Below are 13,408 nucleotides of genomic sequence, written 5' to 3'. Positions count from 1 at the left end.
ATTTAAGTTTTTTCCCCTCTAAATGAATTAGATATTCTTAGAAAAAGATTCATGGATACAATAAAACTTAGAGAAGAAGTTGTGCCTATTGGATTGAACTAGTGATTTGTACACCTTTGCCAAATAAGCCATGATAATGATGGTGATGCTCTGATCTGTTTAAATAATTCCAATTACATACCTTTAGGAGGTGGTGCTTTTTTCTTTTCAGGCACTTTTTCTGGAATTTTTCTCTCATGTGATTCTTTAACAAAAACAGAGGATGAGAAGGGGTGCTTAAATAGGTCAGTTCATGAAATCAGTTAAGAATAATATGTAATTGTGTACTGTATTTGGGTTCCTCTTTGCTAACGTAATTCCTCATGACGTATTGATCAAGCAGAGGTGCAGCAAGGCAGTAAGTATAAAACTTGAACTTCTGCTTCAGAAAATAGCATTTAAAATTTAATCTTCCTAATGGGGCTAAATAATTCAACTTACAACGTCAAAGCATGAAAGTAACGGGAGAAAATGATTCTTAAAAATTAAGTTTCTAAAGGTTTCTATCCTTAAAAAAATGAAAATAATCATTTTGTCTGTAGCCATGGCTCATCAGGTTAATAACATTGAAAATATAATGAGCTGAGCAAAAATAAAGAAAAGAGAAAAATCACCTGATTGATGCATACCTTCATAAACCTCCTTTTGAACTTGAATTACTTCTCTTTCTCTGTAAGTCTCCTCCCACTCTTCCTCCCCTTCGTCATAGCCTTCTTCCCTTTCATAGTATTCTTGCCCTTCCTCAAAGTCTTCTTCCCATTCCTCGTGAACCTCCCTTTTAGCTTCTTCCCTGGTCTCTTCGTAGTCTTCCTCTGGCTCTTCATAATAGGGTTCTTCAAATGGCTCTGTGTACGGTTCCACCTCCAGCTCGTCATAAGGTTCTTCCAAAGGTTCGATGTAAACTTTCTTCTCCTCGTAGACTGCTTGCTTTTTCTCATACACGGCTTCTTTTTTCTCCCGAACCTCTTTCTGTCTGGTGATGGTTGTTATTTTCACTTCTTCAGCCTTGGAGGATACGTCAATAACTTCAGGAGCTAAAATAAATACGTAAGTAAGTAAGTAAGTAAGTAAATAAGTAAGTAAGTAAATAAATAAATAAATGGTGATATTAGAATGTCAAATATGTCCATACAATTACTTGACTAAGTGAAAGTCAAGTTTTACATCAGTGTCATCTTGATAATTTATGTTTTCTTTGTGTTGGTTTCATTTAAATTTTTGTTGACTGTGGAATTTTATCAGGACTATCAAATACAGTCTACTCTTAATTTGAGGATTTTTCCAGGGTGAGCAAATGGCATTCAGTAAATATTATCAAGTGGATATATCTTCCATTGTTTTATAGGCGCTCCAGTTTGTAAAATATGTACCATCACTTTTGGCATTAATAGTTAACATTTCTGCAGCTCACCTCTATTTAAATTCCTAACTTTCAAACACATTTCTAATTTTAAAGCTACATTTTTTACTATCAAATATGACTCTTTAGTCAGTTTGATAAAGATAATATTTAAAGCTGTGTAGCCAAATCAGTTCACTGCTTTTACACAACTTTTAAAAATTCTTAAAGGCTAATATTATTTATATGATCCTAAACATTTGTGTTAGCTACAATTAAAATAACCAGAGATGAACCCCTCCCCACCCTAGCCTTCACCACTTCTCTCCCTTATGTTCACTGCACTGGGGCTGCAGAAACATCTGCCTGGGTTTCCGTTCCTGGGATTAGAGCAATATGAAATGGCCATCATTTCTAATGTTAGTTTTAACATAGCAGAGGGAACTCCACGACTTTACAATAAGCTGGAAGCCCAATATGTCAAAATAAGAATACACAGCAGAGATGTGAATCTCAGAAGTAAATAGAATGCAAATATTTAATAATTGTTTTACTTACCTTTTGCTGGAATTAAGGCAGTAGGAGGCGGGGGCTTCTTAACCTCTGGGACTTTAAAAACATAAAATACATGTTTTTAATGCTTACTAATCTTGTGCACCCTTGTTAGCCATTTGTATAGTACAATTTATAACTACTACTAATATAACAAATGCTTTCATAATATCCAGATGGAGCTCACCAGAAATGCTATGCAATGCCATATTATCTAGAGGGAGAGAAAGAGAGAGAGAGAGAGAGAGAGAGAGAGAGAGAGAGAGAAACTTTGATTTGTTGTTCCACTTATTTTCGCATTCATTGGTTGAAGGATGGGCCCTACAACCTTGGCGTATTGGGATGGTGCTCCAGTCCAGCGGTCACCAACCTTTCGGACCTCACAGATCACCAGTGGTCCGCGGACCACCGGTTGGCGACCGCTGCACCGGCCAGGGCCTGCAATACAATATTCATGAAAAAATACAGGAAATCTGAAGTTTTATTCTAGTTTAGGTTGATTTAAAATAATTTAAATTAACACGGAACATGAGACTATTCAATAGGCCTAATGTTAAAAGTCAGTGCATGTTTACTTTTTTCAATGATTAACTAAAAAGTTCAGGAAATATACATGCTTTTTGAGCTTTCTTTTATTCCATAATATTTCACAAGTGACCACTCAGAAAGAAAGTCTCAGAGAGTGGCCCTGCGCTCCTGGATTCTCCTTCTCTTAGGAAGTTGCTGTACTCTAATTTTAGTCAACACATTTACTAAATACCCAAAGGGGCAGATAAATTTGCCTATTTAAATTTAGTTCTCCTTTTTTCCTAAAAACATTCCAGGATATAATAAAAATTCAAGTAATTGAATTGAATTTTCAAAAAAAGGTTTTGTGTATTTTTATCTGCACATATTGACATTTATGAACCAGGAAGGATGCTAAGTTGGGCTGGAGCAGCCAGCTGGAATTCCCATGGCCCTTGACCGTTCACTGTGTGACTTGGTCAAGACCAGCTGTTGGATTGAGGGTCGTGCCTTCTTTATATCACCATCTAGGATTAATAAGAATCTCTTGTTGCCATTGGGTGTCAGGGGCAGGCACAGGCACAGGAGAGAAGAAAGAATGTTGAGGAAGAGAAAGTGAGGGCTGACTCCAAGAAGTGGTGAGAGCAAGTGAAGGAAGAGTTGCCATTTCCTTAATTCAAACTCTGATCTTCCTCTACCCTCCACTATTTGGGATTCAAAATTTGTAACCAAGAGAAAAGCAGTAAGCTCCTACTCTGACTATTTAATTATAATACCTTTCGGTGGTGGCTCCTCTTCTTTGGGCTTTGCGACTTTTTTGGTATCTTTCTTCACAGCTTTTTTGGTCACTAAAAAATAAGATGTCAGATGTAAATAACCAAAATGTTTTCAGGAAACGAGGAGGTATTAAGATAGTTTCTCATATGTTTTGATGGTTAAAAAGAGACTGCACATTATTGCAAAGATACCTGGTTCAGAGAGATCTTGGACTAGAATGCAGAAACATTTTTTTTTTTAGAGGGAGTTACAATATGTAGGGTGACCTTACATCTTCAATGATTTTATGCCTGCTTCAAGTTAACATTTTCAAAACATTAAGAATGAACTTAAGTGATATCATAAACATAAAAGGTGCATATTTTCATCTTTGTATCACTTACGTCAGAACACTTGATTGTCAGGAGAAAGAATAACACGTGAATCAGTAAAGTTAAAGTCCTATCTATGATATATTGTGGACATTTTCTTTTGTTGTTGCTGATGTTATAGCTTGATCATGGCTCTAATCCATAACTTAATTATGGCTCCCAGTATTCATGAATAAATAACACTGTTTTCAATTCTTAAAATATGATTTAATTTCTCAAGTTTCCTTGTGAGCAATTGAACTTAGCCATGTTGACAATAATACTCAAATATTTAATCATTTATTAAAATGAATTATTATTCCAGACAATAAATATAAATGGAAATCTAATTTATGATTTTTGACTTTTGTTCCTCTCTGCTTTCAGAAGTGGATGAAACATATTTAATTATGTTCATATAAATGATAAAAAATGATTTTCTTTGTTATTGAGATTGTATTAGTCACAAAACTAGAAATTTTGTGTGTGTGTGTGTGTGTCTGTGTGTGTGTTTTAACTGAATTTCTCCTGGGCCTGGCTGAAAAATAGCTCAACCTATTAACACCAACTATAGTGGGTTGTATGGAACTAGCATGTCAAACCCAGGAAACTGCTATAGTAGCAGTGGCTTAGCTATGAAAAAATGTGACTTAGACATGTAGAATCTTCCTGGTGATGCTGGGAAAATTCTGAAAGCAATTCTGAACTCCTCCAAATCCTAGACAGTCTACAGACTAATTTAGTTCAAAAACTTGGCAGCATAACCAGTACTTATTGAAATGTTTGAGAGGAGCAACTCCCTGGCACATGCAAGAGCTCCTTATTGGTGAGCTCACTCCTTAGCTTTAAAAAACAAAAATCAAATGTAGTGAAGTTAGCTTAAATCATATATTTTAAACAAAATAGTAAAGTTTAGAGTATTTAACATTGTAATTTAGAAAAACAACCCAAACTATAATTTTAATTTGACTATAAAACGAATGTGATTTAAAAATATGAAACAGGAAATCAGTTTGACATTAATGTTTAAGCAATTCCATTAAAATAAAATATTTTAATATTAAGCATTGTTGTTGGTTTGTCCGACGATTTTCATGTCTTATGCATTTGGTTAGTTAATATAATTTACATTTTGAAAGGCAATTCCACCTGTTGACCACTAGAGGAAGAATTTGTTGCATTAAATAACATTTTCCAGGTCTGCATTTTGACATTTAGCTAAAGAACACATACTACCTTCAATACGTTTTGCTGGTGGTTTCTTTTCTTCAGGTGATGGTAGCAACACAGGGATAGGAGGAACAGCTGTAGGAGGGATTTCTGTAAAACACACACCCATCATCAGTTAGTTACGTGGTTTGGTTTCTCATTATGTGAAGCATAACAAAAAATTTCATGAATTTCTTTTAGTTCTTCAAAGGTATTATAGTGCCTATTCATCTATCAAATGAAATAAAAATAGCATATATTTATAACTGTCACTACTCTTTTGCTCTGCTTTTTAATTACACAGTGAAGAACATAACATGAAAGTGCGTTCTGGCTCTGCTATGGTCTGGCATTGGTAATTTCCTAGCGGCAGAATATTGTTGCCCCAAATCCAGGAGTTTTGGTCCCAAATCTCACCTTCTGGCGGTATTGCTCTGATAGGCATGGTAGGGATTGGAACTCTGGAGTCAGGAATATCTGAAAAGGGACATTTAATGATCAGCACAGAGGGACTGAGAGCACAGGTGTTTATTAGACAACTCAGATGTGTTTGATTGTTAGGCATTTCCAGCAGCAGAACCTACCATATCGACAAGAACCCTACAGGCACACTTTATATGCAGCCAGGCAGGCAAGTTTATTCCCTGTGAAAGTTTTTGTTTTATGGCCATACCAGTTGGCATGATCCTAGATATGGGACATTATTTCAAATTCCCCCCACTCTCAAAGCCCAATGCTTGTATTATTTATGAAAAGCATTATGCATTAATGTTTATATTATTAATGGAAAATATTTCACGGAAAAAAGATAACATTATTAGCGATTTTTTTTTTGTTTGGCTTCTTCATTTACAAAATTATACTGAATGTATTGTAAGCAAGGATTGATTTTCTTAAACTCACCGGGAGGCTTCATCTCAAGTTTGATTTCTGCAAAAGAAAAAAAAAAATAGCATGTTTATATTTAGAATTGTCTCGACAGGCTACTTTGTTTCAAAGACTGCAGGGTGGTTTTAATGTGTTGCTTTCTGACCTTTGGTTGTTAGGTACAGCTCTGCTGTGCTTCTCGCTTCTCCTCTTGGCTCCAGTCGAGCAATTACTGAATAGACACCTAAGGAAAAGAATCGTCGAACTTTTGTTTTCTGCTATATTTGTAAATACCTTGTCTTTCTTTTAGATATAGTTTGTATTATTTTTACTTCTCTTTCCTAAAAAAAATTCTATATAGAATTATAGAGTGTAAGTGTAAAGGAGGGTAGAACTACACAAAACAGACAAGCTTTACATTATGTATTCATGGAAACACTGTCAATCAAATTACCTTCGTCATCTGGGGTCACGTTGTGGATGGTCATATAGTGGCAGCGACCGTCATTCCTAAAGTTGTATTTCTGGCTCTCAATCAGTTCTGTTGGTCCTTTGTACCAGGTTACAATGGCATCATCAAAGGACACCTCGCACTCGAAGGTGGCGGACTGATGCTCGCTCACCACGATGTTCTGGATGCGCTTTGTAAACTGAATTGGCTCAGCTGTTTAAGTACAAAGAGAGTCACAGGTAGGTGGTATAGGAAGAAGTTTCTCTCACTGTGCTTTCCCCTCAGATATTTAAAGTCTCCATCTTTTTACCCAAATGGAAAATAGCAGAAAAATATTGAAAATATAAAACAAGGAGATAATGCACTTCTTTCCATCAGAAACCGAAAAACAAAGCAATATTATCCCAATACTTAAATGTATTCTTATAGAATCAATGTTAAAAGAAGTATAATGTAGTTGCTGTAAGTCCTTAAAATATCTATTAATTCTATCTATGAAATTTCATACAGATGGAGTCAAATTAATGCTTATAAACCAAATATAAACTCCTAGCCAAGATCTTTTAGCCATGAAATCAGGTCTTTTCCAAGGTTTTTTTTTTTTTTGGCATCAGAATCACAGATGTGAGAATTACAGAATTTAGCAGAATTGGTAAAGATTCATTAAATTTAACAGAATTATGGAATTTAACAGAAATAACCATTAGAAAGTCACACCTTAGTTTAGATGGAAATTTGCTTCTAGTCAAAAAGAGCTATGCAAAGGAATTGCTACTTACGTGAATCTCTCCCTTTCGATTTTGTATGCATTTTGAGATGAGTGAATGCTTTGAGTGTGTGTGTTGGGAATGAGGACACACCAGCACTCTGGGATATGCCTGATGGTGGAGCCATAGGGTCCTGCACACCTTTGGCCATTGGCCGAGGCTGCGCCAACTCCAGCCACAGTTTCACCCACCTTCAATCCGGAGCTCTGCTGAAGTTTCCAGGTCTCCGTGCTTGCAGGTGTACTGGCCCTGGTCTTCTGCGCGCACATCCGCAATGGTCAGTTTATGGACTTTGTGTTCCACTTCTGTCTTATGTCGACCTTGGGGTTTCAGGATTCTGCCATTTCTGAACCATTCGGATTTAACGTTTGGCACAGAAAACTGGCACGTCATGGTGCAAGTCTGGCCTTCCTTCAGAGTGACATCCTGCAGGTGCCGTTCCCACGCAGGCTCTGTTGGTGACACAGCACACATTGTGTTTAATATCACAGGCAGATATGCTCAATAGTCAGTCTCTCAGGGCTGTTGTTTTTTAACTCTTTACTTACCAATTACTGTCAGTTTAGCACTAGCAATGTGAGGGCCACACACCAATCTATAATTTCCCTGATCTTTAAGTTGACAGTTTTTGACTCTAAGTATATGTCGATCACCATCGATGCTAATTTCAAATTTATCACTGGGTTCCAGTTTTACAGTCCCTTTGTACCATGAAAGCTTGATTTCTGGATAATTAATCTTAATGTCGATTTCAAAGACAGCATCATTATCTTTCAAAACTGTCTGATTTTCAATATCCTTGATCAGAGTGACAGGCTAGGAGAATAAAGAATTAAAATGCATTATAATCCTTCCCTTACAATTCCCGATAATAATATGTTCACTTCATTATCAGCATCCTTAAGTTTACCTCTGTCTGTGACAGCCTTTGTTGAATAAATGATACAAGTTCTTCAAATTCCTTTTCTTCTTTCTCTGACTTCTCTATTTCCTCAATTTCCTGAGAAGAAAAAAAGGGATAGGTATTTCATATGAAATAAAATCTGAATTAGAGGATACATGATTATATTTAGCTACCATTCTTTCTTTAGATCTTCAGAAATCATTAAATTTTTTTATGGAAAGCAAAGTCATTTATTCCAGATATAGCTCATTCCTGGTAGGTCCCAGCAATGGCATTTCCTCCTTATACTGTTTTTTTTTTTTATTGTCTAAAATTTTACATATGTATCCTTTCCCTGCTTGACCACCCCCCCCACCCCACCCCTCAGCCATTCACACCCGGGTCAAGCCCCCACCGCCCCATTATCTGTGTCCATTGGTTATGCTAATATGCATGCTTATAAGTCCTTTGGTTGCTCTCTAACCTACCACCCCCCACCCCCTTTTTTTTTCTGAGCAAGCCCCCACTGCGGTAGTGTCTGTGTCCATTGGTTATGCTAATATGCATGCTTATAAGTCCTTTGGTTGCTCTCTAACCTACCACCCACCACCCCCTCCACCATTTGTCTCTGGATCTATTCTTGTTCATCAAATTATGTTGACCATTATATCTCACATATGAGTGAGATCATGTGATATTTATCTTTCTCTGACTAGCTTATTTTGCTTATTAGCTTCCATTCTTAATGCTGTTTAGGTTCTATTCAACCATCTTATACAACTATAGGATTCTGGAAATCCAAAGGGCATATGTTAGAGGATTCAAATGTGAATTTCAAAAAATGATGCTATCTGCAAAAGATCATACCAATCTATGTGTCTCTTCTTCTTGACTTTGCTTTAGCAGTTCAAATGCTTGAAGAAGACCGCGGAAGTCAGTGATGCCGTACATGCGGGCATATTTTTCATATTCTTTAGGATCAACATTTTTGAGAAGTTCCATGATATCAATTTCCTCTTCTTCCCCAGAGCCCCTCTTTAAGGTGGGAGCCCTAAGTAAAATAAGAAATAAACATAAATCACCTGTCTTCTACTTATTTTGAATGGTCTATCATCATTCCAAGTTTATAAATGCCTTTACAAGATTTCTTTCCTCACAAAGGAACAATTATATGTCCTTTATTTAAGAAATATTAATATCATGCTAACTGTGAAATAATAAAAATGTGAGTGTGGAGATGGAGTGGATTAAGATTGGATCATTGTTATAAAATACATAACTTTTTAAAAAATATATTTTATTGATTTTTTACAGAGAGGAAGGGAGAGGGATAGAGAGTTAGAAACATCGATGAGAGAGAAACACCGATCAGCTGCTCCCTGCACACCCCCTACTGGGGATGTGCCCGCAACCAAGGTACATGCCCTTGACCGGAATCAAACCTGGGACCCTTCAGTCCGCAGGCCAACACTCTATCCTCTGAGTCAAAGGGCCATAAATTTGATCAGAGTTTTTTTTTAAAAAAATAGCAATGGGTTCTTAAACTGGACTGGAAGGCCGGAACAAAAGCATGGATGGAGTGTTTGTGTGAACTAATATAAATTCAAAGTAAACATCATTACATAAAAGGGTACGGTCTTTTTTTTCAATAGTTTTATTCATTTCAAACGGGCCGTAGTTTGCCCACGGCTGGGTTAGGGCCATAAATTTGATCAGAATTAAAAAAAAAAAATATTGAAAACATCTTTGTAAACTTTAGAGCCTAATGAAAGAATTACAAGGAAAAATAATAACAGCAATAGAAAGCATTAATAAGGTATTAATATATGTCATGGAAAAGATGTATGGAAATTAAATGTTGATTAATTTAATAATCCAAAAATTATGTTGAAACTTAAATTGTGTTGAAATTATTGGTAATTATAAACAATGTTTAAAATAGTTGATCTAGAAAATAATTCAGAGCATAAGATATCATACATAGAAACAAAAATTTCATATCTAGTCACATAAACACGTTTCTATATAGGCCATTTCCTTTATTTAAAATTTTGATAAAAATTTATCTCTTTCTCAAAACTTTCTCATGATTATTCAGAAATCAATCTTAATGAACCACTAACTTCCACCCAATTATTGTGTATTTTCTTATCTTTTTCTGTTAAAATGTCTGTGTGCTTATGTTCTTTCACAGTCTGAATCTTGGCAGGATAGTCCAGTGATGGCGAGCCTATGACACGCATGTCAGAGGTGACACGCAAACTCATTTTTTTGGTTGATTTTTCTTTGTTAAATGGCATTTAAATATACAAAATAAATATCAAAAATATAAGTCTTTGTTTTACTATGGTTGCAAAGATAAAAAAATTTCTATATGTGACACGGCACCAGAGTTAAGTTAGGGTTTTTCAAAATGCTGACATGCCGAACTCAAAAGGTTCGCCATCACTGGGATAGTCCATGCCTCTTGAGAGATCTCTTTGGTGAGTGGAAAATTATATCTTTTAAAATTAAACTTACTTTTTCAGCATTGCTCTAAGATCTCCTTCAATTTTCTCTTGTTTCTTCCTTTCGTCCACCTGCAGGTTGACATTACTTTCAATTTCGCCGTGTTTATTAAATGCGACACATCGGTACAAGCCAGAATCGGTTTTTGTGGTATCTCTGATCTCCAGCTTGGCCTCATCGCCTTTCTGCAGGATGGAAACACGGCCTCCTGGGTTCAGTTGTCTCCATTTCCCTTTTGTCCATTTCACATTAGGGATTGGATCGCCGCCAACTTTTGCAATGAATGTTGCAGTGGTTTCTAAGGAGTAATGAAGACAAATAAAAAACTTGATTTTCCAAAATCAGTTTTGCCAAAATTAAATCAGAAGCAAAATGTACAGAGTAAATGAAGCTGTATTTTTCAGGAAGTACTTACTTTCCACCACTCTGATACTCTGAGGTTCTGATACGAAGAAGAGTTTCCCGTCTACTGCTGCCTTCTTAGCTGTGGGGACAGCGGTTGGTTTGTCTAAAAAACACATTTACAGGTTTTGTTATCACAATTACCTTAAGATTGTAAGGAATAATTGTCTTTGTACAATAAGTTTTAGGAGTTTGGCAGAGTCAAAAACGTCATGCATTCTAGGACTCATTATATATGAGTGGATTACAGAAGATAAAGCAATTCCATATACATTTATAACTAGTTGTAGCTGTGGCATACAGGCTGAACTACAATCATATTAGTAGTATCAAATCTTATATTTCTAGACTTGGCTTTATTATACAGATTTCTGCCAGGGCTATGACACCAGGGTACCTCATGTCACATCATTATCATTTTGGAACTTTACTTAATTTTACCCTCTTATACAGTGAAAAGAGGTTTAAGAAATACGATGTTGAACTTGGGGTAATTTCAGACAGATATTATTGAAATTAGTTTCCATTAAATTATCTAATACTTCAATTATAATATGGGGGCTATAAATTGCAAATAAGCAATAACTGATGTTTCTAAAAATCTAATTACATTCTTACTTAAACTGCAAAATGCAAATAAATGTAAGTAGCTGTTGGTTTAATCTGAGTAATACTTTTGAGGCATCTGTACCTTTAATGGTCACTTTTGATTTGGAAGTGTCACTGCCAGCCGCATTGGAAGCTTTACACACATAATCGCCCGCATCTGCTTTGGCTACATCCTTGAGTTCCAGCACAGCAGTCCCACTAGCAAAGCTGAAGCTGCATCTGTCTGAAGACTTGATTTCCTTGCCAGCCTTCAGCCACTGGATCCTGATTGGCTCTGAACCCTGGACGTGGCAGCTGAGCTGCACGAATTCTCCTTCATTCACTGTGACGGGACTCAGGTGCTGATCAAACACAGGTGGCTTCTTAGGCTCTGGAATTAAAAAGGCATTTTAAACATAAAATAAAAAGGACCACAAAGGGGACATAAAGGCAAGCAAGTATTAAATTTCAGACAAGCAATAAGTTCTGCCTCTAACAGGTAGCACTGGTTGCTGAGGTAGAACTGAATCACGCTCCTGATTGATTTCTCTTTGAAGTCAGTAGTTACATTTGTTGAATAAAAAAAAATTAAGGTTTAAAAACAAGCGAAGAACAGATACCATAGAGCAGGCCATAATCACCCAAGCACTTGTGACCCGGTTAAGCCCTGCAAACGTTGCACTGGTGGTTATCATAACTGCTGTATTCACGATTGATTCTCTCCAACCTGGGTACAGCTGCATTTTTGCTGAACTCTAAAATCCTAGGGCTTATTGAGGAATTCTTCTAATCTAGATCAGTAATTACTTTATTTTATTTTATTTATATTTTGTTAATCTTCACATGAGGATATTTTTCCACTGCTTTTTTTTAGAGGGAGTGGAAGGCAGGGGACAGACAGAGAAACATTGACGTGAGAGACACACATCGATTGGTTGTCTCCTGCACGTGCCCCAACGGGTGCTAGGGATTGAGCCTGCAACAGAGGTACATGCCCTTGACCAGAATCCAACCTGGGACCCTTCAGTCCATAGGCCAACACTCTATCCACTGCGCTAAACCAGCTAAAGCTAGTAATTCTTGCTACCCTCTAGGAAAGAAAGCCAACATTGAGTAATCCATGAGTCCCGCATCTTAATATGTGATTTTCTCCGATGTTCATCTTTAGCTATTAAATGCAGAAAATCCAAACTTTGTCCAAAGGATTTAGGAGTTGAAGCAAATGAAAACCAATGAAGAAAATACGTAAGATGATATGAAGTCCATGTAGAACTCAGTGTTACGCAATTATTTTACTCAGTGGTTCTGAGACCTACATATATGAATAAGGCAAAATTCACAACTGCAAAGATTAAAACTTCTGGTGTCTACTCTTTTTTTTAAATTTTAAACTGTATAGATAAATACCTTCAGAATTCTACATAAAGTCTTATCTACTTAATGGCAAAAGCATCAGGAATGTAAATCATGAATATAAGCCACTGTCAATTACATATTTTACTAATGATGTTTTAAAACTAAACAAACGTAAATCCTATTAAATGAGTGATAAAATTCGAATTTTAAGACAACTCAAAACACACACCAAACAACTCAATTATATTAACCTATTAGTGATATTAACCTATTATCTGTGAACCATTATGTGGCCAATTACATCACCAGAGTCATTAGTCAATTCCAAGCTGCTTTTAGGAGGTTAATTTGTAAAATGGTTTTGATGAATCTGTACCATAATCATTTGGGTGAATCCATTACGGGCAGAGGATCAGATCGAGATGATACTCTTAAACACATAGTCTATCTTTGCCTCAAGCTATGACTATGTAATTAAATACGTTTTCCAGAATGAGATGCAGTAATATCATTCCACTCATCTATTTTTTCTTTGTAAGCAAATTTACTCTTTTATCTGGGATTAATGTTCATTTACAGGCTAAAAGCTTTCGGCAATATATGTTAAACAATAATCCTTTAGAAATATGTTTAGAAAAGAGAATGCTCCAGAATGTGACATAATTTATAATAAGCAAAGCTAATGCAGTATTCAATGATAAGAATATAAGAATATATCAAAATAAAGTTGCTTCATAAAAATTTATATGTCATTTATGCATGAACTTCAAAGTAGACTTAGACTTCTTACTGCATGGGAGAATTTTAGGATGG

The 13,408-nt window shown here is 36.0% G+C and overlaps 1 protein-coding gene across 1 annotated transcript in view; it reads right to left on the bottom strand.

The window, feature by feature from the left end:
- Positions 1–13,408, bottom strand: part of TTN (titin) — a 283,199-nt gene that overhangs the window by 164,245 nt on the left and 105,546 nt on the right. Inside the window, 16 exon segments of the mRNA XM_015561820.1 lie at positions 182–244; positions 669–1,073; positions 1,937–1,987; positions 3,214–3,285; positions 4,801–4,884; positions 5,191–5,250; positions 5,677–5,703; positions 5,807–5,884; positions 6,095–6,304; positions 7,050–7,310; positions 7,407–7,674; positions 7,769–7,858; positions 8,609–8,792; positions 10,262–10,547; positions 10,665–10,757; positions 11,343–11,630. Of these exon segments, the coding sequence (XP_015417306.1) occupies positions 182–244; positions 669–1,073; positions 1,937–1,987; positions 3,214–3,285; positions 4,801–4,884; positions 5,191–5,250; positions 5,677–5,703; positions 5,807–5,884; positions 6,095–6,304; positions 7,050–7,310; positions 7,407–7,674; positions 7,769–7,858; positions 8,609–8,792; positions 10,262–10,547; positions 10,665–10,757; positions 11,343–11,630 (2,520 nt within the window).

This window comes from Myotis davidii, unplaced genomic scaffold (assembly GCF_000327345.1).
Source record: "Myotis davidii unplaced genomic scaffold, ASM32734v1 scaffold370, whole genome shotgun sequence".
In the NCBI taxonomy this organism is placed as follows: domain Eukaryota; kingdom Metazoa; phylum Chordata; class Mammalia; order Chiroptera; family Vespertilionidae; genus Myotis; species Myotis davidii.
The sequence above is the reverse complement of the archived record's forward strand: the minus strand, read 5'-3'. Positions and strand labels throughout refer to the sequence as shown.